General features: G+C 47.0%; 1 protein-coding gene across 1 annotated transcript; it reads right to left on the minus strand.

Moving 5' to 3' along the window:
• Positions 1 to 11,332: 11,332 nt before the first annotated feature.
• On the minus strand, positions 11,333 to 24,540 carry TAS2R1 (taste 2 receptor member 1). The gene is made up of 3 exons (XM_062212619.1): positions 24,350 to 24,540; positions 22,340 to 22,404; positions 11,333 to 12,201 (listed from the first exon to the last, which is right to left on the minus strand). The coding sequence occupies exons 1-3, from the start codon at positions 24,538 to 24,540 to the stop codon at positions 11,333 to 11,335; spliced, it is 1,125 nt and encodes a 374-aa protein (XP_062068603.1).
• Positions 24,541 to 27,055: the final 2,515 nt, after the last annotated feature.

The following is a 27,055-nucleotide window of genomic DNA, read 5'->3' on the forward strand; positions in this document are numbered from 1 at the left end:
CCAGGACTACACCAGAGTCAGGAACTCAAGCTGCGTCTCCTGTGGGTGGCAGGGACCCACGGGAGCGAGGTGTAGCCCTGAGCTGTCGCCATTGCCTCCCAGGGTCTACACTGGCAGGCAGCTGGAAGCAGGAGCCAGAGCCAAGTGTCATACCGAGGGATGTGCACGTCTTCAGGGCTGGACCGAATGCCTGGCCTACACACGCAGTGCTCCGTGTACCAGCATCCCCTGTCACAACAGCACGCCTCGCACCCCAGTACTGCTCACTCATCACTCTAGCGGTGCTGTGGGGTCAGAGTCTTCCAACTCTGGGCACAGGGGAGACGTAGCATGCTCCCATCAGATAAGGCACAGGCCCCAAGACGCCTTTGCTACAAGCTGTCCTCAAGGGGAGGGGCCGTGCGTGGCTTCTCACATGCACAGGAGGAAGCATGGGCTCCCTGCTTGCCTTTCGCTTTCCCTGCGTGTGGACTACAGCAGGGACACACAGTAGTGCTGGAGACACCCTGAGGCTCTCCCGAAGACCGGCTGGGTTGCCAGTGATCCTCCACACACAAGGACAGCTGGACGGGAAGAGCTCCTAGCCCTGTCTCCTTCCTCCGCAGCCATCCCTGTGTGGCCAGAAAGCCACACAGAGCACGGGAGCCCTTGGTGCACACAGCACTCCCCTTTGGTGCAGCCACAGTGAAGGGAAGACGGACACTTCTTCATCCCCAGGGGACTTCCATCTTCGCCTGTGATTTCTGTCCAAGCATCACTGTGAGTTTTGTACCCATGAATTTATGAAGCCCATCAACATTCTCAGAACACAAGTACCCGCTCAGTACCACTGAAACACTGTCGGTTCCGGACACAGCAGCCGTTTGTTCACGGCAATAAACAATGATTTGGAACAGGAAGGAAGAGAGCGCGTGTCCAGGCGAGGCCTTGCAGGAGAAAGACAGACATTGACTGTGCTTGATTCTGGTTCAGACGACACAGTTCTGAGTTTTATCTGGAAGTGCACATTGACAGAGACTCCGTGTCCTGCTGTTTAATGATATGATTAATGCAACGGTCATGGATTAAGTGCAAGTTACACAATTGTTAGTCTGTTAGTCCTTTTAGAGCAAAATCAGCGAGTTCCCACTGCAGTTGTTCTCATCTAGGGGAGGGCGTGGTGGTGGGTTCTGCCTCTCTGGGACATTTGGCAGCAACTGGAGGGGTGCTGCTGGCACGCATGGGGAGACACCAGGGGTGCTGCTCTGCACCCCTGGAGTGACAGACCACCCAGTCCCTAATGTCCCTGTGTGGAAGTTCAGAAAACTGATCCCGAGCCATGAGGAAAAGGGTCAGCTCCCCACGACCTCTGATTTTCTCCTAGTTTAACCCAAAGAGAAAACCTGGACCCATGCCCAGAAAAGCTCGCATGCTACAGGGGAAATGTAGGACAAAGAGGCAGAGCCAACGCCGTGCTGCTGGGAGGGTCCGGAAAGTCAAGCACACTTCTAGCACTGGGCCAGTCCCCTGCCTGGGTCTGGCCAGCTCTGAGGTGTGACCTGTGTCCACCTCGCTGTGACACTCACCAGCAAATGCCTTGGGCTGTCATTCCCACAGCTCCCATCTCAGCCCCTCAGCCTCTCTCTTCCTCCGCTCCTCTCCTGATCAAGGTGCCCCATCCGTCCCTGTTCCAGGAAGGTCAGAGCCACACTTCCCGGTTTTCACAGCCTCTCCCATGATCAAGCGTTCCCCGAGCCCATCTGCCAACCGTAGCCCTCCCTGCACAGGTGGGCTTTGCTTGCTGTCCCCTCTGTCGAGGGTGATCGCCTGTGCCACACTGCACTAAGCACTGGCCCTCCGCACCCCAAGGGGTCCGTGTGGCTATTCAGTCCCTTGGTGAGTTAGAGACCTGGGTTGAATCGGGGTGGCACCAGTGACTCACTCGCTGAGTCTCGGGTTCCTACGGGATCAGTCACGCTTGACTTGGGTCTCACATTTCACAACATCAGGATCAAGGCAGTTGATGCAAATCATCACGGCTACTCTAACACACTGATTAGTAAATATTAATTTCTTGTAACCGGTTAACAGATGTTGCATTGATCCTGTGATGTGTCTATCTCCCTGCACTCCAGCCCCACAAGCAGGAGCCCGTACAGCAGGTGCTGCACATCTACATCACCTGAACAGGCACCTTGTGTTCTGAGCAGTCGTAGACAAACAGCAACTTCCTCCAGTGCCTGCTTGCTGATCTGGAAGCTGAGGATGAAAATAGGGGTGCCTTCCATGCCGCTGGGAGGAGAGTTGACTTATCACTGTGATGTGCTGAGGGCAGAGCCCAGCCCGCATCCAGCGCCAGGTGTGCTGCCAACCTCACCATGGCTCCAGGAAGGACCAGCAGGAGCATCGTCACTGACTGCGACACACACACGTCCTGTGAGCCTCCGGCCTCTGCTCTGCCTCTTGGAGCGTTCATGTTACAGCAGGCACTGACAGCCCCGCTGTGCCACGCAGGGCAGCCCAGGTGAGCACGGCACCTGCAGCACAGAGCAGGCCCAGGTGCTCCACATGCTGGCTTGAAGGTCTCTAACTTGCCAGAGTTAAGCTTATGGAGAAAACTCAAAAGCTAACGAGGTTCCGCACATGCCACAAGGAAAATACTAATAAAATGAAAAGCAAAAGTTACCAAATAATTGTTTTTAAAGAGAGATTTGCAAGTTAAAGTCTCTCTTTTTGTACCTATCGAATTAGCACACGGTTAAAGGAAAACAAGACATTTACCCAGCAGTCCTGGCCGAGATGTGAGCCGAGCACAAGGAGCCTCCCTAGTGGGGATGTGAGCCCACAGGACCCCTAGGAAAGGATCTGCTGACGCATTTCACACCCCCGGACCTAGTCACGCTAGTTCTCAGAAATTTTCTTGGGGAAATCGTTAAGATTAAGGAAAAACACACAAAGGAGCCCATAAACTATTATTTATAATGCAAAGAGAGACTCAAACGCAATGCCCCAATAAGGAAGTTGATACGTAAACATGCGACTTTATCTTTTAGGCAACTATTTGCTAAACGCCTCTACTTCTGGGTACCGTGCTACGCAAGCTCAGTGAGCTATTCACAGTCATCAAAATGTTCAACCGAAAACAAAAAAAAAGCACAAGAAGTGGGATGAAGTGTATGTACTATACCTTTGTCATGATTGTAATGATGCGAAGGTTAAATATTTATATGTGCAGCATTTGAATGGGAAGGTGATTTATTAGGACGGTGGGTTCTGGGTGATTATCTTCATCGCTATTTGTTATTCATTATTACATTATTTACAGTGGAGAAAATCTAATTAAAATGGCCAAATCCCCACTCTTGCAGCCCACTTGACCTGCCCCGGCACTCACGCTCCCCATCGTCATTCTCTGCACATAGGAGGCAGGGACCACCGGGGTCTCACTTGACCTTGGCCATTGGAAGGCTCAGCCCTGTGGGCCGGAGTCCACTTTCCCAGGGGGTCCTTGGTTGTTTGTCTGGACTGTTCTGCTTTGTTTTCTTTTTGCTTTCTCAGATGTGAGTGAGTAGGCCAGGGAGAACACATTGGAGAATCATTTCACAAGAACTCCATGCATTGTGTTCCTGTACAAACAGGGACAGAGAGAGCTGTCCATCCTTGGGGGTTCCTGGGGACTTTCCAGGAGGGGGGACTCACCTCATAGACAGCTACAGCGGATCTGAGTGCAAAGGCTGGTGGTGCAGCTGTCAAACCACGAGTGCCCCAAGAACAGAGCCTGGTGGAAAGGAAAACGTATTACATTTCCACCGGAAATTGCCCAGCGGGGCTGGCTGAACCAGACCCTGGCACGACTCCTTTTGGGGCCAGGGCAGCCATGCCCGAAGATAAGCTCACACAGGGAGGTCCTTTGCAGGGCTCACCCAGGGAGGTTTTCCCTCCAACGTTCTGGAAGCCTGCCATCTGTAATCAGAGTTGGTTCCCCCTGAGTGAGCTACAGATGATCAAATCAGACCTTAACATTCCTCGCTACAGCCAATGAAGCACCGCTCTGATGCTCCAAGGGCTAGACTTCCCGCTCCCCGAACCTAGCCCTCAGCGCCCTCAGAACATCCAGAAACATGAATATTCTTTGCAGGTTTGAGATGAGTTTCAAACTAAACCCCTTCTTAAAGAGGACATCAGAAACCTTGATTTTTTCTTGCTGTAATTTCAACAACCACTGCTCATTTTCGAGGTCAAGGGCCTGTGAAAGGTCTTGTGTCCTTTGAAGGAGGCAGAGTCCACATGGGAACAGCAGCCGTCTATTTGGATTCTAGAAGTGTGTGGGTGTACACCATGTACCCTTTAGCCCAAACTCAAGCTGATTCTGGCCTGGGAGGCTCATTGTGGTTTACTGAGGAGTTAATTCACAGGGAGATTCACCTGTTTCATCCCTAAACAGAACCAGAATACAATGACAGCTGTCCACCCAGCCCCTGCCCTCTTACTTTCATAATATAATTCGATTTTTGGGAATATATATATAACATTTACCCTTGTAACCATTCAGCAGCGTTAAGTACATTCACAGTGTTGTGCAACCATCACCACTGCTTCCAGAACTTTCTAACAGTCCAGAAATTCTGTACCAGTGAAGTAGCCCATTTCCCAACGGCCACCAGCCCCCAGCAACTTTGATTCTACTTTCTATCTCTATGAATTGGCTTGCTCTAAGTTCTTCATGTGAGCAACATTGTACAATGTTTGGAATTTTTGTGTCAACTTGACAACACATTGTCTTCAAGGTTCTTCTGTGTTGTCACATGTATTGGAACTTCTTTACTTTTGAAGTTGAATAATACTCTACTGTATGCACACACCACGTTTCATTAGCTCATGTCTGATGGACATGGGGGTTGTTCCCAGCTAGGTGCACAACGCTGCTCTGAATCTGAGTGCCCAACCATCCAACTGGTCCCTCTTTTACCCAGGAGTGGAACTGCTGGATCACATGATGGTTCCTATGGGTAATAACAGCCATATCACACGTGCATGTGCTTTAGTTGTCCTTACTCCCCATGTTGACTGCCATCTCTAAGGGATTTCCTCTCTCTCCCTTCTTTACATTGGACTTTGATGGTTGACACACAAGGCCACATGGTTTTCCCTGGAGAACAGCCTGCCCCACTGGGGGCTGCAGCTCCAGGGCTGAGGAGAGCAGCAGGGCCGCTGTAACCTGCAGCCACCATGTGACTAAGTGACGATAAGCCTGTGTCTGTGCATCAGTCGTCCTGTGGCCGAGCAGCTCCTGACACCCGCAGCCTCCCTTTCACATCTGCATGATTCTGCATGTTTTTTTTTTCTTTCTTTGCAAGGCACTTTGACACAGTCTAATTTCTCCCAAATCGGTCCTCCTTCAAGTCCTATGATTGACTAGTTGACTATTAGGGTGAATCATACAAAACTGTCATTACTGCAGGTCAAAACTCATCAAAGAGCAGTAGCTTCACGTGGTTAATGCAACTAAAAACAATTTCAGTTACCAGACAAATGTCAGGTCCACTGCCTCTTCTACTCCCCCCATTAAACTTGGAATCATTCCCATGCCCATTTTAAAGATGGGGAAATGTGAGGTCCAGGGTCATCGAGTCATTTAGCTCATCAATGGTGGCTATAGGTTTCTATTCAGCCTCCTGCTTACAGCCTTCTGCTACCCAATATCTTCTTCCTCATGCCCTCTGCTGTTCTCCCAGTGCTGCTGGGGGTTACCTGTGACAGGAGCTGTTCCATCCCCATCACCTGAAGGTTTCATTCATCGGGCTCACAGTTATCTCCATGAAGCTTTGCTAAGCATGTGGTGTGCATCATTCTTCTTATCCCCATTGGATAGATGAAGAAACTGAGACGCGGTAAACTGTAGTGCTTATTGCACTGCACAATAGTTATCTACAAGACCAAAGTAAGTTGAGGCAGATCTAATGAGGCAAGTGGAGGAGACCGTGTTATTGACTTTGCTGGCACGATGGTTTGGCTTGCCTGTGGACTAATGATCTAGCTTTCTACAGTGGTATACAAATATGCCCAGCACCCTAATCTAAAACACGATGTTCAAGTTTCCCTCTTGCACTTCATAGAGCCAATTCTTCAGACCTGTCACCTACCAGCACCACTGAGAAAACCGTGCCCTGTGATCAAAGGTGCAAGTCCTTGCTTCAAGACTTTCCCATATTTTATTTTATTTTTTTTTAACTTTTATTTAATGAATATAAATTTCCAGTGTACAGCTTATGGATTACAATGGCTTCCCCCCCCCCCATAACTTCCCTCCCACCCGCAACCCTCCCCTCTCCCACTCCCTCTCCCCTTCCATTTGCATCAAGATTCATTTTCAATTCTCTTTATATACAGAAGATCAATTTAGTATAAAGATTTCAACAGTTTGCACCCACATAGAAACACAAAGTGAAACATACTGTTTGAGTACTAGTTATAGCATTAAATCACAATGTACAGCACATTAAGGACAGAGATCCCACATGAGGAGCAAGTGCACAGTGGCTCCTGTTGTTGACCCAACAAATTGACACTCTAGTTTATGGCGCCAGTAACCACCCTAGGCTGTCGTCATGAGTTGCCAAGGCTATGGAAGCCTTCCAAGTTTGCCGACTCTGATCATATTTAGACAAGGTCATAAAAGACAGAGTGAGGATAGTAACCAATGATCCTAAGAGTGGCATTTACCAGGTTTGAACAATTATACAGCATTAAGTGGGGAAGAGGACCATCAGTACACACAGGTTGGGAGTAGAGCCATTGGAGGTAGAGTAGAGGTTATGATTACAAAGGAATGAGGCCCAAGTGCACTAGACAGGGCCTAGAACAAAGGACAGAGTCATTATTAGAGGAGCTAAGAAAGGTGCTGTCTAAGCTACAATTAAGTTTTCTGATTGAGAGGCAAATAGAACCTGATAGAAGGGGCTTGATAATAATCTGTTGGGCTTTAGGCCTTGTAAATTCAGAGGCCCAGACCTATCTATCTGTTCACATGGGGTATATCCTAAGGGAGGTGTGAACCTCCTAGGGGAAGGCACTCTGTTGACTTTCATTACTTGGCTGGGCTGGGAGGAGAGCTGGCCAGGTAAAGGCAGGTGGCATCTCTAACAAGAAATTTACAGTTCTGCCTGCAATGTTGCTGACCCTACTTGACCATCCCCTCAGCTGCAGTGGTCACTTTGGAAGTTGGGCTGAGTTAGCAAGCAGTGGTGAACATTCTGTGGAATATTTATCATGAAACTGGACTTCCTGGCCAAATATCATATCAGGTCAATGTTTCTGGGAGCCAATGGGCTGGTTTTTCAGCGAAGTAAGACTTAATAATTTACAACCACAAGAACAGCATCTGCCATACAAATGGATGGGTTTATGGCCAGAGGACATTCCAGAAAGCAATATTAGATCTCCCCCATAATTAACACTTATTTATTGCCTACCTCCTTTGCTACCCACTCATCTTCAGAAGAATCTGTAGTGGTTCTAGATTTTATCATCCAGGTGGTGCTTACCAAGTCCAAGGACTACCTAGCAATAGGACTTCGAGCTCTACCTGTCCCAGATTTGCACTAGTCATGCATTAGTGTGTGCTTATATTGTTCTATAGAAATCTGTAGGAAGAGGGGAGTTTAATTAACTGAAGCTAAAGCTCTCTGAAGAACATGTTCCCAACCTCAGAAACAGAAATAAACTTACAATGTATCTTTTCTTCTCAGGAATGTTGAATTTGAAATAAAATCTTAGGTCATTTTAAGAAATGGACATGTATTCAAAGATTTAAGTAGATATTTGATTCAATATTATGGTATGTTGAGGGTGTCCTGAAGGAACATTGAAAATAGAAACAAAACACTAAAAAAAAGGAAATCCATACTTCATTGATTTAATATGTTTAAATTATAGGATAAAATCACCAACTCCTGATCCCCAGCCAAAAATATTAAGCACATCCAGATGTCATATATAGGAATCCAAATGGTTACATCACATCTGAAAAACAATCATTATTTCATCTTTCAAAGGTACAGGGTGATGGATCAGATGCTCTAACCTCCAATGCATTGAGGAGAGAGAGAAAGATGTTAGATTTGTATGGAATGAAGGCAGTGAAATAAATGCCCACAAATGATCTCAAATTTGTGTTGACTCCCCAACAGCTTAATGTTGTCAGTTCCGTGAGTAGATCTTGGTACAAACCCCTTTCCCTGACATAAAGTTTTCCAATGAGAGTCTACATCTATTAGGTAGCAAATAGTGATAAACATAATGAAAGGGATATAATACTGATCTTAAGTTTACGCTAATACAACATCTACCTTGACTGTGAACTCATTCCCTAGCAAGACCATTTTAAAACATGTGGGTCTCCTCATGTTGGCTGTTTGGATTTTTCTCCAATATTGATGCCATCTGTCAGTAACATCTGTCATCCTGTCGATTGCCAACATCAATCTGGAGGATCTGGCTGATTTCATTCTTAGATATTTTTGACTACTCGCTTCTCATCCAAGGAGGTATAGCTCTACGCAGACAAAAGGTAGGGAAACCACATTTCCCAAGCCTAAAAGGGAACATTCATAGGCTATAAGTGTGGTGGTCCTTATGCTTTCAACGCAGCATAATCTTTGACTGAAGTAACCAGCATGGGCGGTTCTGGCCTGAGGAAGGTATCACTTCTCAGCCCTTTGGACAAGACCAAGTGTAGCCTGAAGAAAGCCAATGATAGACACTGACTGTTGGGTTTTTCTAGGACCTTCTGGTCCAGATCATTCTATCTGCGAGCAACTGTGACATTTGAATAAGTGACTGAGAACTTAAAGGGCATTTATCAATGGTGAGACAGTTACAACCGTGTTTATTATTTACAATTCAAGTGGTTATGCGAATGCTCATACTTATAAAAGGCTGTGACTATAAGCATGCAGGATTAGTTTTCTCAGTTGATGTCACCATCTTAAGTCCCTGTGATGAACCCTGGACTGGAAACTGAGGGAGCCCTTGTCACGATGGAGAGTACTCAGGGAGACAGCACTCGTCTTCTGGGTTGGGGCTGCTCATTGGTCCCCATCTGCAATGGGAACAAACATCCCTGCTGAGTCTCTGTTCAGTAAGAGGCTGCCTCCTATCCCAGATTCCCTTTTTGGAAGTCTTAGCCAGAGTGGTATTGACAGAGCCGTGGATTCTGAGTCTCATGGGAAGCCTCAGGATGTGGGGTGGGGGTAGGTCCACACGCTCCCACAGCCCAGGTTCTAGGTGGGTGAAGGAAGATGGGGCATCACAATAGGTCAGCTCACCACTGAACAAGAAGGACATATGCAGTTAGCCAAGGCTGGCAAGTCCAGCTAGACCTGGCTCCAGAGAGGACAAGGTCTGGGTAAGTTTTGCTTCTGAAATCAAGTTATTGGTATCCTATACAACACCCATCGACACGATAGCCAGGTAACATTTTTGGAAGAAAGGTATTTCTAGGAAAGCAGGCTGCGAAAATGTTTTTAAAAGTTTCCTTTACTATGCCCTTGTTTTTTTTTTTTTTTTCTGATTTTATTTTTGATAACTCTTGGTATCATTTAGTATAGAAACTTAGTCATACCTTAATTTTCATCTCATTAACTAGCACTATTAAGGCAGGAATTGAGTTAAATAGAATCAGAATTGAGTAGCTGAAAAACAACCACACACAAGAGTTGTGTGATTACACATTTTTCCCTGAATGTTTGCAAGTGCAACCACTCCCGTCTATGCACCTGCAGGTACACACAACATAGATCCATGGAGCAGGTAGTGCCTGAATCTGAGATGTGAGAAAAAGGAAAGAGGTTCTTCATTGTCCTCCCCCAGAGCAGAGCAAGCGTTATCTTCAAGACACAAGTGTGCTCCCCAGGGATGCCCACCTGAGTGCACCATTAGAACAACTTCCCACTCAGCCGGCTGGGGGAAAATGAAACAGCAGGAAGATGGAGGCTGTGTTTTGCTCCTTGGAGAAGGAAGCATGAGGCCTGTCTGGAGGCACAGGGCATCTACCGAGCTTAATTCCCACCCCAAGAAGATAACAGACCTCTGCACCTTCTGAGACAGTCTTCACTCAGTTGCGCATCTTGCATCAGAACATCAGGATTTGAATCCATAGTACTGTGATAGGCAAATCTAACACTGAACGGACATTGTGTCATCACACCTGGACTACCAAGGGAAGGTCAAAAAGTTGGTGGAAAAGTAGAGTTAAAAGATAAGTGTATTCTGGTGCCAAAAAAAAATTGAAATGCATGCATGATTTTTTTCACAATGCATTTTCCATTAACTTTGTGAAGGTCCCCCATGCAAATTATAACTATATTTAAGAATATCCTTTCCTTTTTTTACTTGCCTGGAAGCAAAAGGGTTTTGTAAAAGGGTTCTAAAATGGTTTTAGAACTGTACATATATATCTTATTTTCCTAAATCATCAACCAAACAGAAAATGCATTTGTGACTTCAAGCAGATGGAGACACCCCCAACGCCACCCACCCACTGATGTTGCTTCATTGGGAACACAGGCAAGGTAGTGGGAGTTCCAAATTGCCACCATCATTTGAAAGGGTCCCAAAGCCGAGTGCACCAAAGCAAACGAAGCATCTCTGCTAGCTATTGTCTATTCAGGGGCCCAATTAGGAGCAGCGGGAAAGGAGTGTTCAGCCCCAATCCTCCTCCTCCTCTTCCTCCATCTGCCTGCCTTTTTCTCAGTTCATGGGACACATCACCATGGCATCTAGGTTCTCTGCAGGGCAGAGTAGGCGAACATGCATACAGAGACTAAGGCTTCCGGTCCTCAGCTTCCTTTGTGATCTGCAGAGGAAGAATGGCTCCATTGTCTGTGATTCTGACAAACAGGAGAAACAATACCCAGCCAGACACGGGCTGAGCGGTCAGCCTTTCCTCTCAGGATAAACGCCGTAAGACAAAACACCAAACACACAGGGACCCCACACCATTCGTGCATTCTTCTGACGTGGAGGTTCACATAGATGTATCTCTTTTTCTTTATATGTTTTGAGATTATTGTAGATTTGCATGCAATTGTAGGAAATGTTATGGAATGATGTCTACGGCACTTGCCTGGCTTTCCCCAATGGTACTATCTTGCAAGATGCTAGCACAATATCACAACCCCGATAGTGACATGGGGATGATCCACCAGCACGTGTTGTGCTTTGAAAATTGATGAGTCCTTTTGAAAAAGCGCCACATGCCTGAGGCTGGACAAAGAGTCTTTAGATGACGTCTTGGGTGTGTATGAAAAGGCTGCTTGGCTTGGCAGAGGGAGCCATGGAAGGTACTGGTAATTCATGGGATCACGGGTTCTTGGAACCGATCACAGGGCAAGAGGAGCCTCTTGGCATTTTGTTTCAGTTTTGAATTTCCTAAAATCAAGATGACAGAGTGCCCGGAGGGGTACGCTCCAGAAATCAAGAGGCACAACATGAACATGAGGCTTCCAGCTGGGAAAACTTGAGAAGAGAGCAGAAGAACAACCACGAAGTGGGAGAAGTAGAGGAAGAGGAAGGAGAGGACTGACAGCAGAGCCCTGACGTGGGCACTCCTGCGGGGGAACCTGGTGCCCACTGTGGAGCTTCTCAGCTGCCAGGTGTGTCTCCCCAGGGACAAAATCAAGAGCAGAGCAGCAACAAGGAAGATAAAGAATGGGAACCCACCGATCACAAAGAAAGATGACAAAGCAGATATTTCCTTGATTGGATTTGTTGCATTTTTGGAGAGAAAGGTCTGAAGTAATTTTTCGAAGCTCATCCAAGACTGCATGCTGCAGATGCCAGAAGAGATGGCTGCACAGAGCAGGGATCCCAGGACCAGCCATGGCAGCAGCCGGGAAATCCTCATCTTCAGCCACAGGAAGAGCGGGTGATGGAAGTTGGCGATCTTGATGCAGTAGAAAACGCCAAGCCATGTGGCCAACCAGAGTCCCACTTCGTTTGTAAACAGGACAATGACAAAATTCTCAACAAACATAGACACTTGTGTCAAGGACAGGAAAAACAGGTTCATATAGAAGAGGAACAGCTGCAGGCAAATCCTAGAAACTGCCAGGCACGAGAGGAGGAGAGCCAATGGAGCCATTTTTCTCTCCTTGGCCACGTCAATGCCATTCCCCACCAAAATGATGCCATTGGCAAAAATCCCCAGGAGAAGTTGTATCACTGCAAAAAACAGACAGAAAATGAACTGAGACTTGGGCATTGCCACAACAAAAAGCTCAGTTCCTCTCAAAAATGATGTAAAGATGTTTGGATGGTTTGGATCACAGGCATTCTGCTTTTCTCCAACTGGATCACTCCAACAATGAAGGCAGTGGGCTAGAAGGTAGCATACTTCTGCTTCTGTCACTGCTGTCTCAGCTTAGTTCTGAGACAATCAAATAAGAAAGAGATCCCCTAGCAACAATTTGCCTCCATGTGATGGCTTTTGCATTTTTCCAGGTAAGTGTGACTTTCAAAGGCATCATAAGCAAATAGCGGGACCTGACACCTTCAGATTGTGGGGAGAAAGGCTTGTTCACCAGATAATCAGCTGAGGCTATTAAATCTTTCCTTTCTCCTACAAATAATTAATCATATCTACACATGTGATTCTACTTAGCATCATGGAGGCATTCTTTTCAAAAACATTTTTCTGAAATGATCGCTTTTGCTATAAGATACAACCAGCAGTGCTGGACTGATAAGTAATTGTTCTCCTATGTGCATTGGTTGAATACTTCAGAATCACCTAAAATGTAAAATAGTCATATAATAAAATATACCTGATAAAGCACAAAGTGTCACAAGATACAATGGGAAAGTAATGAGGCTCACAGGGATCTGTGAGCACTAACTCAAAAGCTCAGAGGAAGGTAATGTGTGACATAATGCAGAGAGTCAGTCGGCACCACTCTCCCCAGCGAGTTCCTGCAGGATAATTCAATTGTTGTGACGTTTTCCTGTCATTTTTCTAAAGTCATGAGAATTTTATGCTATGAGCTGGCTGTTCTGATTGAAAAGTAAAGAGGAATATGGATAGAACATGATTCACTTCGCTGCTATAACTGATTACGGAGAAATTAAATGAGCACTTATTCCCGTGTACACTGTGCCATGTGTTAGGCTAAATCAGGTGATCTCAACATTATTGATGTTTGGCTTGGACAATTTTTTGCTTTTTTGGGGGATGGGGCAGGGTGGGTCATCCCCAGCCTCTACCAACCAGATGCCCTTAACACACCCTCTCTCCCTAGGTTGTGATGACCAAAAGTTTATCCAGACAATGCCAGGTGTTCTGGTTGGCATAGTCACTCCCAGCTGAGAAGCTGAGAAGAGTTCCCTAAACTCTAGGGAACAAATGCGGATGGAATGTGCTCTCTGCTCTCAGATATTTGGAGAGTAAAGGCAGAGTGAGCCATGTGTGTAACGTGAGATCAAACTAAGTTCTGTAGGCGGTTCACACGCAGAACACAAACGGAACAATTCACAGACACTGAAGGACCTGAAGCTCTTCTATCTCGCCACGTGATCAAAATGTGCTCAGCAGATCCCTGCCCTAATGGACAGGACACTTGGTCGAAAGCTTGGGATGAATCTTATGTGTGGAAAACTGGAGGGGAAACCATAGGAAAAAGGAGTTAGCATGGAGAGTAAATCTCTAGGCTCTTTCTCTGAAATTGTACGATCTGTGCCATGAAGGACTCTGCTTCCTCCTGTCACAACTTCAGTGAGATGACGGGAGCGGGTAGGGACAACTTCATGGCCGTGTCCAGGAAGGCAGTTCATGCGAAGTCCCCATTGAAACAGATGCGAATTCAAGCACAACAATGGACAGGCATCAATCAATGAAATAATGAAACTCATAGAGCTCTCCAAAGAGCAGTTATCACTTCCTCGGTTTCTCAATCAATCGTCTCTCACTGCACCTGTTCCTTCCATTGCAAATACTGCATACCTGCCTGTGCCTAGGGGGACTCCGTTCTGGGAGGGCAGATCTAGGCTGTCTCATCCTCAGTATCTACCTATTCATTTGATGTGTGGCCGATGGTGGGTTTGTTAAGGAGCATCCAAGTCAGTTACACAAAGGCTTTCATTACAGAGGAAAGAAAGACTACAAAGTCACTTTGAAAGAGAGCCTTTGTTTTCTAAGCAACTCTGCTCCTAGGAGCCAGGTCATCCCAGCGGCATGCAGGTCACCACGTTTGCTAGATATTGCCACGGCATTTAGGTCCTGAGTCCTCAGTGTGCCTTCCACATGGAGGAAGTGGAAAAAGAAAATGTTCGATATCCAGTCTAGAATAACAATACACGCTTTCAGCTGGGACAGAACACTAGAGCTGAAAGCCTGCATTGTTATTCCAGATGTGAGCTGCGGGGATAACGAGATAACACACAGGACACCAACAATTTAGAACAAATAACCATGTCCAGTCCTATTGATTCACCTGCTATTTGTCTTTTGAATTCCAGCATCTTGAGAGGGAATTGGCTCTCAGATATTCTATTTCAATTTTAAAAATATATTTGTTGTTTGAGAGACAGAGACAGACTAACATACAGAGAACTTCTCATTCCCCAAATGCCCACAGTCACTGGGCTTGACCAGCCCAAAACCAGATGTCAAGAACTCATTCCAGGAGTCCCACATGGGCGGCAGGAACCTGATTACTGGAGCCATCACTGCTGCTTCCCAAAGTCTGCTTTAGCAGGAGGCTAGAGCCAGCAGCTGGAGCTAAGTGTTGAACCCAGGTATTCCAGGATAGGATGGAGGTAGCTCCACTGCTACTTTATCTACTGGACTTTGTTAGAACTAGCTTGTGGAGCAGAGGTGGTCCTACACAGGGAACACTGATGTAGGACCGCCTTCTGATGTGGAAACTCCATGAATAAAAATTCATGGAGCTTAAGCTGCATTTTTGTTTTGTTACAGAATGTTTGCCACCTGTCTCTTCGTGTGCACACGCACAGTCACGGGAAACATACCTTTCTGGGCAAGTGCCACCTGCTCGCCTGGCACTTGCCATCTTGCACTGAAGGGTGGCGACTGCGTATTGCTTCAATTGCTGAACTAAGGCCCCATTCTGCCCCCACCCCTCCCCGCCCCGGCAGCTGCTCTGCAGGGCTCAGGTAAAGACCTCCAGGACGCGCCCTCCTGGATGCTAAGATCTCGGCTAAGGCAGCCAGGGACACTGGCTGTGCTCCTGGTGCTGAGCGACTCTGACCTAAATATTTTAATGACCAACAAACCACATCAAATCAAGTAAAAGCATCCTTACATATAGAGTCCTTCTGGGTCTTTCAGCCAATTTGCTTTGGTGAGAAGGAAACATCTGAGAATTTCTGGCTCTAGGATGAAAAACATGCCCGTCTGGCCTCACCTGTCAGTCAGTGGCTCGGAACGGTGACAGTTTTCCATGGGCAAATGGCTCGGAACAGATGGAACAAGACCCGGAGTGGAGACATTCACATGATCATTACCCGAATTACCCTGATTAAATCCCTTCCCTCACATTCATCTGTAACGAGCAATCAGGAGAGGAGACAACACGAAACGTTCTTGAAGTAACTGACAGGCGGAGAGACTTGCTTATTTATATTCAAATCGTTCAGCTCCCTTAAAGAAAGTGCGACTTTTTCACACGCAGTTAGATTGACGCGGGCAAGCTTTTCAGCAGGTAGCGGGCTGCCACGTTCCTCTATCTGCTCTGTGGCACCACACAGAGGTTCACTTTGGGATCAGAGTCACCGTGAAAGTGACGGATACTTCAAATGCATTTCCCAACTGGATCTCCCCACTCAATTACCAAGCAAACAACTCCTGCTTTAAAGATATGAGTGTGTACTCATATACTTATGCATTTGGTAAGATCCTTCAAACAGGGAAGAAATAGACTTTGGGCAAGCCAACACAGCTGTCCTTTTTGAACCATCCAGGAACAGAGCCCAATCCTTGCAAAACCTATATGGAATTTATTCCATTGAAAATTTACAACATCTTGGTTAAAAAGCACCAGGCTCTTCTGACTAATCGTTGTTTGAATGCACTCATTTGCTCTCTCCACTGAATTTGCAGTTGGTATCTTGGACTACAATTTTGTCTTTAATATTCAGGTCAGTTCCAGATACTTGTCCCTTTTCCTCCTCTGTTTATCCAAGTAATATATTTCTGTGCTTTTCCTTACCTCACTCAATATTCTGAAATTTATTTGCATTGCAGCAAATAGAATAATGGAGCAATGCCATACACTGAATTTGCATCTTACACAGAAAGAATGCAGAGGGCTTTGCAAATGAGACTCTCTTGTTAGCTACAAGGAGGAAACAGAAGCCAGCGACACTGCACTTTCATAACAGCTTCCAGTGCTCACAATTTCATCTTCAGCACTGAACTGAGCTCTCCCACAAAATCCCCAATCATTTCTTGCTTCTTTCTCCCTGAACTCTTTCCCCACTGCCTTCCTTCCTGTGTGCCTTCTTTCCCTCTCTACCCTCTTTCCCTCTCTATTCTTCCTCCCCTCCCAACCTTCAACAGGGGCTTATGATGACGTGCGTCGTAGACAAGGCACGCTCCTAAGCATGGGACATCCTGCACGAAGAAGACAAAGGGTGTGTCATTTTGGAAATGGCATTGTGTTGGACACATGAGAATTAGACAGGTGAAGACATAAGTTATTGCAGGGAAGTAGAAAGAGGCAGCATTTCAGACTCCTCCAGAGGGAAGGTGCTGACGGACCTGCATCAGAGATCTGATGATCAATGCAGACAGACAGAGTGGAGGTAGAAATCTCCCCACCCCATAGAAAGGGTGCAGCCCATTCCAGAGAGAACAAAAGCCACAACGTTGTGATATCTGATGCAGCATGAACAAGAAGATGTAAGGAGGTAAAGTCAGAGGGGCAGGTGCAGAAGGTCATGGGGGACTTTGGGCCCCCGGAAGGCAGGAGTTTCATCTTCCATGTGATGGGAGTCCATTGCAAAGTGTGGGCCAATGGGAAGCTTGGTCATGAACAGATCTATCTGACTGTTGTTGTAAATGAAGGGCATTTATTTGGAGTATTGGGAATCAGAAGAGGGTAGGAGTGGAAACAGAAAGACATGAGCTGAAGACAGTTGTGGCAGCCTAGGCAAAGGATGCCATGGCTGAAATTGGGTTGATGGTAATGGGAAGAAGAGGATGGGCTTATTTTGAAGGTGGAACAAACAGGAATTTCAAATGGCGTCGGTGGGGGAGTAAGGAAATGAGAAAAATCACGAACTTCTCTTGGGTTAGTGGCATGATCCCCTGGTGAGTGACTGTCATTGTGCAGAGAGGGAAGACTGAAGGAAGGTGAAATCAAGACACCTGCGGTGGACGGGTTGTCTGAGACGCCCATGCAGGTAGAAACGCTGTTCAACAACAGATGGTGACTCTGACATTTGTGGGAGCCTCGGAAGTTGGATACATTCATTTGGAATTCACTAGCATATAGATAATACTTAAAGCTGCAAGACTGGTAAGATTATGTAAGGAAGAGATTGCCTAGCAATGTGAAAAAGAAATGGGACATTTTGTGCATTCATGTCACCCCGACTGTCCCACGTGATGCCATTTCTACATGGAAAGATGTCCCAGTGAGAGTGGGTAGATGAGTCACACGTAAGTACCTGCAAGCAACCATGCTAACCGTGGCATCCTAATCTCTTTATGTACGGCCGATTCTATTTGCTCTTTCATTTAGAAATTTTGTTCCCTATTTCATAAGGAAGATAGGTCTGTAGATTATTCTGGTGCCTTATTTGATAATTTGATTACTCATGTTCTGCTGAATTTATCAAAAAATTGTTAAGCTTTTTATTAAATTTTACATACAGCAGAACAATTTAAATAGCATTAGGAATTATCTGTGTCATGGGGGATGGAAAGACTTCACAGTGAAAACATCCAGCACCCCAGGCTCTGGGGATGAGACAGAATACTGGCCATTTGCTCAGTGCCTAAATAATAAACAATTAGAAGAGATAGTACTGACTTTCCCTTTTAACAACTCCATGCGGTCCATGAGGTCCGTATTCTCTCCACTTTGGAGGCTGGGAGTTGCTCTCAGTCACTCCAGTAGCATTTGCAGGATGTGGGTCACAAACTGACTTCAAATCCCACGGTATGCTGAACCATGGAGCCCCCGTCTCCCATGTTAACCTCCAACATGATGCTGACGGTAGCCTTCAATGGTTCAGGCCTGCAGGCTGGGCCTGCCCGTTTCTCCCCTGCCTTTCTTTGGAGGAACCACCTGTCCTGCACTTTGGTTTTGGGTCTCATCTGGGTCCAGCTGCATTGCTGAATCCAGGAGGCTGCACATGACCCTGGTGTGGCTGCTAACAAGCCACTCACGTGACCAGGGGACAGCCCCTCAAGGATGACCATGAGGCCCAAACTTGGGAAGTCGGCACTTTCCCCAGATCTTGTCGTGGAGCTAGCTGCAAAGAACAGATGCCCTCACAGCTGCTGGCAACCGAATGGCAGCTGTGGGGGCGTCTGTGCCAGAGGACAGAGGCGCCAGAGAAGCGAGAACAAGGCTGGGCGCTGTCAGGACATTTCTGCCCCAGAACCAGCCCTCACCTGCGGCTGGCCTTGACTTTACGTGAATCCTTCAATCTCCAGTTTCTATCGAAGCTCACTTGTGAGTTTTTCCCCAAATCAGTGTATTCTCACAGCTGTGATTTGTATAGAGAAGCAAGGATGTGCTTTCTTTCTTTTTTTAAAGTCAGAGGAGAGATCTTCCATCTGTTGGTTCACTCCAAAAACAGCCACAATGACCAGGGCTGGCCAGACCAAGGCCAGGAGCCAGGAACTTCCTCTGGGTCTCCCACCTTGTTGCAGGTGCCCAACCACTTGGGCCATCCTCTGTCCCCCACCCAGGCACATCCGCAGAGAGCTGGATGGGAAGTGGAGTAGCTGGGACATGAACCAGTACCCGTATGGGATGCCGGCGCTGCCTAACCCACTGTGCTGCGGCTCGAGCCCTGGGCTGTGCGTTCTCCTTTCCACATCTAGGAGGTGGAGCCAGAGGAGTCATCTGTCCAAAGCCTGTCATTGAGCCACACATGCAGCGGCCAAGTCCGTGATCTCCAAACTGGAGTTCAACGCTCTACCCCCTGAGCTCACTGGGTTAAATACAATGATATTTCAATGGAGCTAAAAGATACCTTTGTTTTGGTGTCAAAAAATTATAAAATCCGTGTCTATGTGTATCTGTAGAAGAATTATTTAGAAAAAGGAATGCAAATTTCTGTTTGGAATTTTCCTCTATACTTAATTATTCCGTTCGCATCACCTACTTCCTCTGACAGCTCAGACTTTTACCATGCTACAAGCAGAGTTTATAAAGCATAAGGTTACCATATGGGCACCAAAGTTCTACTCACTCCAAACGACACAGAATATCCTTAGCATTGAAGGGCTGTCCCTTGTGCAGAAGATGCACAGGTTTTCTACACATACCCGCATATCTGTTGCTTGCAGCCACTAAATTGGGCACATAGAAGAATGATGCACATGCTGCCTTGAAAGCTGTACCATCATTTCTGCTCGGATCCAATAGCAAATGGTCCTAGGAATCGGAGTGAGGTCTCCTGCCTCTTAGGGACGGAGCTGTGACCCAGCAATCATAAAAACGCTAGAACTGGGCACGCCAGCGTTCTTATGCCTGGATGTTGCCCTGAGCAGCCTTCTACAACCCAGTGATCCCTGGGAGGTCCAGGCATTTACACCTGTTTTGCTTGCCTGGAAGCTAACGCCATGCTTCGAGGTTGCTCCCTGATGTAGTTTAGGGGCTGTGATGCCATCCCCTGCAACCAGGAACAGACGTGTATGTGGGAATGAACAACAATGGAAAGAAGGAATCCAACTTCTCATTGGTGGCCAGGCTTTAGCAGTACCTGAACATGGCAATGCTCCCCGTTCCCCTGGGTATACGGTGTGATTCCATCATCCCCTCTGCAGCTTGATTGCCAGTGTCACAGTGGTGAGGCGTGGTGGGAACCTCAAGAGGCGATGGCTGTTAAGGGGGACCCAGGGCTTTCTCAGGGGAGCAGGTTCCTTCTCTAGTGGCTGAGTTGCGGTGGAACCAGCCCAGCCCCTTTACTTGTCTCTCTTGCACCCACACCTGCAGTCCTCTGCTTGTCCAGCATGACGTGGTGAGCCCTGGCCAGACGCAGCTGCCTGACCTCGGACCCTCCCTCTAGAACCAGGGGATAAAGCGAAGTCTCCCCTTCACAAATGGCCCAGCACCAGGGCTTCCGTCACAGCGACAGAAACCTAATGCACCACCTTCTGTGGGCATCTGTGGCCACAGAGTGGAGTGAAGGAAAAAACCGGTGATGAATGTCCAGATGGGGTCTCACTGATTCAGAGGCAATGGGAATCATGTGCTTGGCCATCTGAGTGAGCTCAGGAAACTTCACGCAAAGCCACACCACACCAGACCTGTAACGGCTGCGAGTGATGACTGTGCCAACTCCTCATTGTGTATAAGAGAATTCCAGAAAAATGCATGATACGCTCACGCTGTCCCAGGAATCATTCAGAAGCCACGTGTTCTAGAACAGGGACTATTATGGGTATCTGTCACCGAGTCAGGGCCAGAGAAACATGCTGGGTGGCTGGGACAGAGGCACCTGCTGGCCTCCCAAGGCCTCTGTGAGGAGCTGTGCTCACCCCCCGCCCCCCCCCCCCCCAGATCTGTATCTCACCACTGTTGGCTTCACTTCTAGACAGGGAAGTCTGCAGCCCTTCCTGAGACTGTGAGAAAGCAAAATAAGGTCCCCCATGGTACCCAGGGCCTTCTGGCCATTCCCGGGCGTGAAATCAGCTCCACACATTGTAAACTACAACAGTAACATATTAGAAACGGAAACAGACAGGAAACCTTTCCTTGTAATTTTTTGTAGTCATTGATACTTATTATATACTTCCAGCCCCTTGAATACTCAGATGTATTTCATGATAATATCCAAGTGTCATTTTATAAAAATATCCTTTTTCGATTACTCACAAATCTGAATGTTGTCTTGTCACAGATAAGTAGATAATACCAATTTTTGTAATCTATTCTCCCTACCTGGCACAAAACACAATTTAGATAATCACAGCTTCTACTGTAGAACTTTGGATAATGTTAGCAATTAAGCAATCAGGCGTTCATTTTTTCTCTGCTTACGACTTACCATAGTCATTTGCAAAGCTCGCTTCCTGTTATGGAGTCTCACAACCATGAAATAAGTATTCTGGGCCCTAAAAACAGGCTGAGATCAAATATATTTCAAAAGTAATTATTGTCAGATAAGTACAAAGTGCATCGTTCTTTGATCTAAACCAGAGACAGTAAATACGGTTGCTGATAGAGAGCAGTATGGAGTAGGGACAAGAGCAGGCCACACACTGGAGGAAAACGTGATCTTAACCACTATAATTAATGCAATGCAAACCTCTTGTGTTGACCCAGATTGGTGGGAAAACACATTGAGGCCACATTTTAGTTCTAACCACTTTAAAAACTGATTTAAGAAAACAGTTTCTATGTCTTTTTTTTGTTAAAGATTTATTTATTTACTTATTTATTTATTTGAAAGGCAGAGTTATGGAGAGGGAGAGGGAGAAAGAGGGAGGGAGGGAGAGGGAGAGATCTTCCATGGGCTGGTTCACTCCCCAAATAGCTACATCATCCCTGGTTGGGCCAGGCTGAGGCCAGGAGCCAGACTTTTTCCTGGGTCTCCCATGTGGGTGGTAGGGGCCCAAGCACTTGGACCATCTTTGGATGCTTTTCCAGGTCTATTACCAGGGACCTGGATCAGAAGTAGAGCAGTCAGGACTTGAACTGGCGCCCAAATGGAACGCCGGCATGGCAGGTGGCAGCTAAACCTGCTGTACCACAGCACTGGCCTCTATTTTTTTTAAAAAAAGTTTTTATTTATTTGAGAGGGTGGGAGGAAGGGAGGGAGGGAGGGAGAGAGGGAGAGGGAGAGGGAGAGGGAGAGAGAGAGAGAGAGAATATGAATCAGAGGCAGAGCTCCTGGTTCACTCCCCAAATGCCCACACCACCTGAGGCTGGACCAGGTCAGTCAGAAGGCACAGCTCAGTCTGGGTCTCCGTGCATGGCAGGAACCCAGGCAGCAGCCATCACCGGCTGTTTCCTAGGTTGCACATCGGCAAGAAGCTGGATGTGAAGCAGAGGAGCCAAGACTCAAACCCGGCGCCACGATGTGGCTGCAGGCATCCCAAGCTGTGACTCCACCGCTTTGTCAAAGCCCACTGCTCACCGCCTTTTTCTGCTCTCCACATTACCCATGAGGCCTGCCGTCCGACGGATCTGCACTTGCTCCCGTTTCCTTGAGGACCAGCCTGAGCATCTGCAGGGGTGGATAAAGAGCCCAAGGCACTGAGCCAAGGCCTCGGATCTGGGGGCTGTGACACAGCTGCCCCAAGTAGGAGCAGAGGCGTCAGGCATCAGCTGAATCTCCAGTGTTCCCACACCTGCTAACACTGGGGGCACAGCAGCAAGGACAGGATGGCGCATTCCCCGGAAAGCAGGGTCCTGCCAGGAGCAAACCTCAGTTCCTGACAGTATTTCTGTGCTGCTCTTTGCTAGGGACTTGGCTCAGGACATGAGAACAGCCCACACCACCAGTCTTTGCTCTTAGCTGGATGTCATCACCAGCCAGGGGCATCTTGGATGCATTTGGATCCCAGGCCAAATTCATTCCTAGCGAGGCCACACGCTCGTGCAGAACAAGGGGGCAGGAGCTCAGCCTCCAACTTCTCCATCTGGAAACTTCCTCTTCCTTTAGCTCATTGCTAAATCTGATTTAACACTCTTCTTCTCTGGCAGTTGTTATAGTGAGTTTGATCTGAGGTCTAGAATTCCTATTTTTTAAAAGAGAGCTAGAAACATTTGCTTAATTCTAAGGGTCGACATGAAAAACTTGACCTAGCCAAAAGGGTGTAGGAATGATTTTATAATTGAGAACAGCCTTAAAAGTCTGCTAGTTCATTTAGCAGCTGCCCTAAGCCTTATTGTGCACCCGGATCTTTGGCACTGCATTCATCTACGTGTCCAATGAACAAAAGCACCAGGCAGCTGCCAGCTGCCATGCATGGCACCCACATGCACGCCTGGCAACACGGGCAGGCAGCAGAAGGACCCGGGAGGTTCGTGTATCTATTCAAAGAACTGACGGTAATTGCATCTGAAACAACTTTTCAGTCACTGTTATTGGGGGGGGGGGGGGGGGAATAATACGGCCACCGCTATGTAGTAAGAACAGCACTCAGCAGGAACCAGGGGAGCGTTCGCAAAAGCTGTGCCCAGATATTTGCTGACTGTAATTGCTGCCCTCCTTGTCGTTCCTCAGGGAGACTTGCGCTGGTTTATCTTTCCAAAATGCGCCTGGGAGATGCCATTCCCAGCACCTCCCTAGAGTGTAACTGCTGGCGTTTGCTTCTCCCAGTTTCCCTTAATGCAATCCCAAGTCGCCAGTATTGCAAGTGCAGGCCAAGCTTCGTCTCAAACGCAGGTTTCCAAAACCACAAACGTGCCCGTGTGTGCTCCTGCTAGTCGTCCCGCACCACCCAAATGTGTAGGAAAAGTGGAGCCACATTTCCATTTGTTTTGCATTTTTTATTTAAGAGGTCATAATATTCAAACTGCATCCACTCTTGTCAATACCTTCAAGCAGGAGAAAATTTCATTAAAGTGGAGTCAGATTCACGGCTGACACAGTGGCTAACATCCTCCGCTTTGGGGAAAAGGTTTTGAAAGACTGCATTTTTTAAAAAATAATAGGCATTTATTTCTTATCAAAAAAAGAGAGAATGCTTAACAAATGTGCCTCTTTGTTTTAAACTAGGTGTAATAGCCTGCATATAAATATGCAATTAAAAAGCAAACCTAATTATAAGCAGTGTGCAGGCCAAATGGAGATAGTTATACCGTCTGCAACTGGCACTGACAATGTTACATGAAAAATAAAATTAACAATGGAGGGAAAAAAGACTTTTTATGATTTCTAAGAAGCAGTTTCAGAAACAGCCAATTCTTGCTCAAGATCTACGAATACAGAGTACAACAGTAAGAAAATATCTACATGCTAAGTTAAGATGACAGGAACAATAAATCTGTTCTAGCACTGCTTTCGAATTATCTTAAACACACGCTACGCTAGTTTATGGCTGCCTCCACCAAAGGAAACTTTGTCCAAATTAGAGCAGTTATTTTTCATCTCTATCAGCATCTGATTGTGCATCTGAAAACACTGAATAAAAAATGGAGAGGAATGGAAAGAAATAGGAAATTGCCTGGGTGAGGCGCATTTTCCACGTGTTTCCAGCCATGCAGATAGATGGAGCCACTTCCGCAGCCTGGCCTTGGTCTTCCATGGAGCAACAGGCACGTCCCCCTGGGGCCACACCACTCTGAGCTCTGACTTCATGATGGGCTTGGGTGGGGGCAGTGCACTGAACGGCCACTCGGAGCGCCTGGTGCGCATGTCAGTCTGTGTGTGACACCTGAAGTCTAGTTCTCTGGAACCTTCCTTCTCCACATTTAGGAGATCCGGGTCCTCTCCCAGTTCACACCTGCTCAGCTGTCACTCATCCCCAAGCCCTGCCCTGTGTCACCTGCACCCTTCATCCCATCCCTCTTGTAGGCTCCCTTTGTGTCGGCGCTTACCACGATTTTTTATAATCCGTCCCTCTTCTTAGCAAGTCCCCTAGAACAGAGGCCAATATTATTCCCTGACAGATCCTCAATATATGGTGCGTGGAACACGGAAGGTGAAAACTAATTAATTAACTTGTTAATTAACTGAATAATTAAATGACCAAAATAAAAATGCATCTTCTCGGAAGTGGCATTGCCCAACGGCCGCCAGGGAACACAGCCTGGGAAACGGTTCGTGCAACGCCTATCGTTCTGAACACTTGGGAAGTATCCACCTTTATCCTGTGCGCTGCTGATGGACTCGCGCTGTGCAAAGCCCTAAAAGCCTGAGCTGGGATGCTGGGAAGTCACAGACGGAAATGCCAAACACGCTCCACCCTCAGAGCCTGTCGGGAGGATGCTCTGCAGATGGTCCAGTGCCGTCCTGGAGGAGAGGTGTCGTCAGCTTCACACTTACAGGGGGTTCAATGATAGCACATTCTCCACGAGCCTTTTGGAAGCCCCTTGGACATTACTGAACTGGTCCTCCTTGCGTCTGTTAAATCTAAACAACGTAAATCCCTACAGTAACTTTTGCTCAAAGTATCGGGTTAAACAATTCTTCAGAGACACCTGCGCGGAGGGAAAGAATTCGGGCTGCTGAAGGATGCCCAAAGCAGAAACAGGCAATGCAGGAATCTCCAGCAGAAAAGCGAGGCGTGATTCGATAACGGGAGCGTGACTGGAGAACACGCAGTACGCTGAATTCTGTTCTGACGAAGATGATAAATTGGGAAGTGAGGATTCACATTCCTAAGGGTTTTTCATGTTAATGCAAGCATATTTAAAGGAGCAAGCTGTAACATATTTTAAAGGTTTTACCTTTTCTAAAGATTACAACTTCACATTTTTCTGAGTATCTGGATGATAGCCGTACAAGGAACAGCAGAAGTCACTCCATCAGAGTGAGCGCGCATCAGCTCTGTGCAGGGAGGTGCTTCCTCACACCACCACAGGGAAGGCTTAAGAACAGAGAGCTCTCCTGAGGCCAGTGGCTGCCTGAGGACTCGCTGGAGTGGGAGCTTGCTTTGGCAGCCCTACGCTGCCCACGCATCCCCACTCTACTTCCATGTCAGAGCACCCAGCGTGCACATGGATTCCAATCTGTCCACATCCTAGCCACACACGTGGTTTTCTGTTAGGATTTCCTAGGATACCGGTAGACATCATGCGGAGAGATCACCAAAATGCATTTTAAAAAAATTGTGCTTTCTCAAAAAATAAGAAATAACATAACAATAAAAGAAGCCACACGATACTGCATCGATTACTGTCTTGGATTTTAACCAACATCCCTAAAAATGAGCGCCACACCAGGAACTATTTCCTAATGTTCAGGCTACTGTTCTTCCTGCATGTGAGCCACACCAGTTCTCTCTCCTAAAACCACGCTCTCTGACCACGACGTGATGGCTGTGTATGAGGGCAACACAGCAGCCACTCTGGTTAGGAAACGATTTCTTGGGAACCAGCTTGCATCACTGTCTGTGCCTTGTGAGGTCCGTTGAGGTCATAGTGTCACAGCCCAGCTGAGGAGGTTTGCTGGGGGCACTTGAGAGCATCATGGCTGTTACTAGAGCAGCTTAACACGAAATAAAATTCTCCCCCAAAAGCAGATTCCAGGAAGTTAGAGCTTTTACAATGACTTTCTACAGGAATTTTGATGATGCTTGAAGTGCTAATTAAAAAGACTTCTGAACTCCAGTTAGGTATTTTGAAAAATGCTTCCTGTATGTGCTGTGCAAGAAGAATACTTAATACTGTTTTTTTAAAAAAGACTTAATGTTTTTAATTTAGAGAGAATTCCTAAAAACTGTAAAAAAAATAACAACCTGAGCACCTCAAGACAGAAACGAACAAAGGTAATAAAGCTGGGAATTTTTAAAAGACGTATACAGGGCCACATTTTATTCTTAAATGTATGGTGGACCATCTCTAAGATAAACACATACCTAGAAATACAAAAGAAAAACGCATGGAGCATTGGGATGAAAAAACGGAGGATTTGAATACAGAATTCACAAGAAAATAGAGACGGCCAATAAGCATCTCAGAGGCCCCAGCCTCTCTAGAAATCACAATGCAGACACAACTGCCCGCCTCCTTAGCCCTGCCCAGCCGGCTCCCTAGCACCGTGCTCACCCCATGCCCTGCTGTCCGGCTTTCTTCTCCCCCCTCACAGACAGGGGGCTGCTGCAGTCAGAGAGCAGCACAGTGCCTGCCACACCTGGGGGCCGCACAGACACGCCGGAGTGCCTGCCACACGTGGGGGCTGCACAGACACGCCGGAGTGCCTGCCACAC

The sequence above is a fragment of the Lepus europaeus genome, chromosome 15 (assembly GCF_033115175.1).
Source record: "Lepus europaeus isolate LE1 chromosome 15, mLepTim1.pri, whole genome shotgun sequence".
In the NCBI taxonomy this organism is placed as follows: Eukaryota; Metazoa; Chordata; class Mammalia; order Lagomorpha; family Leporidae; genus Lepus; species Lepus europaeus.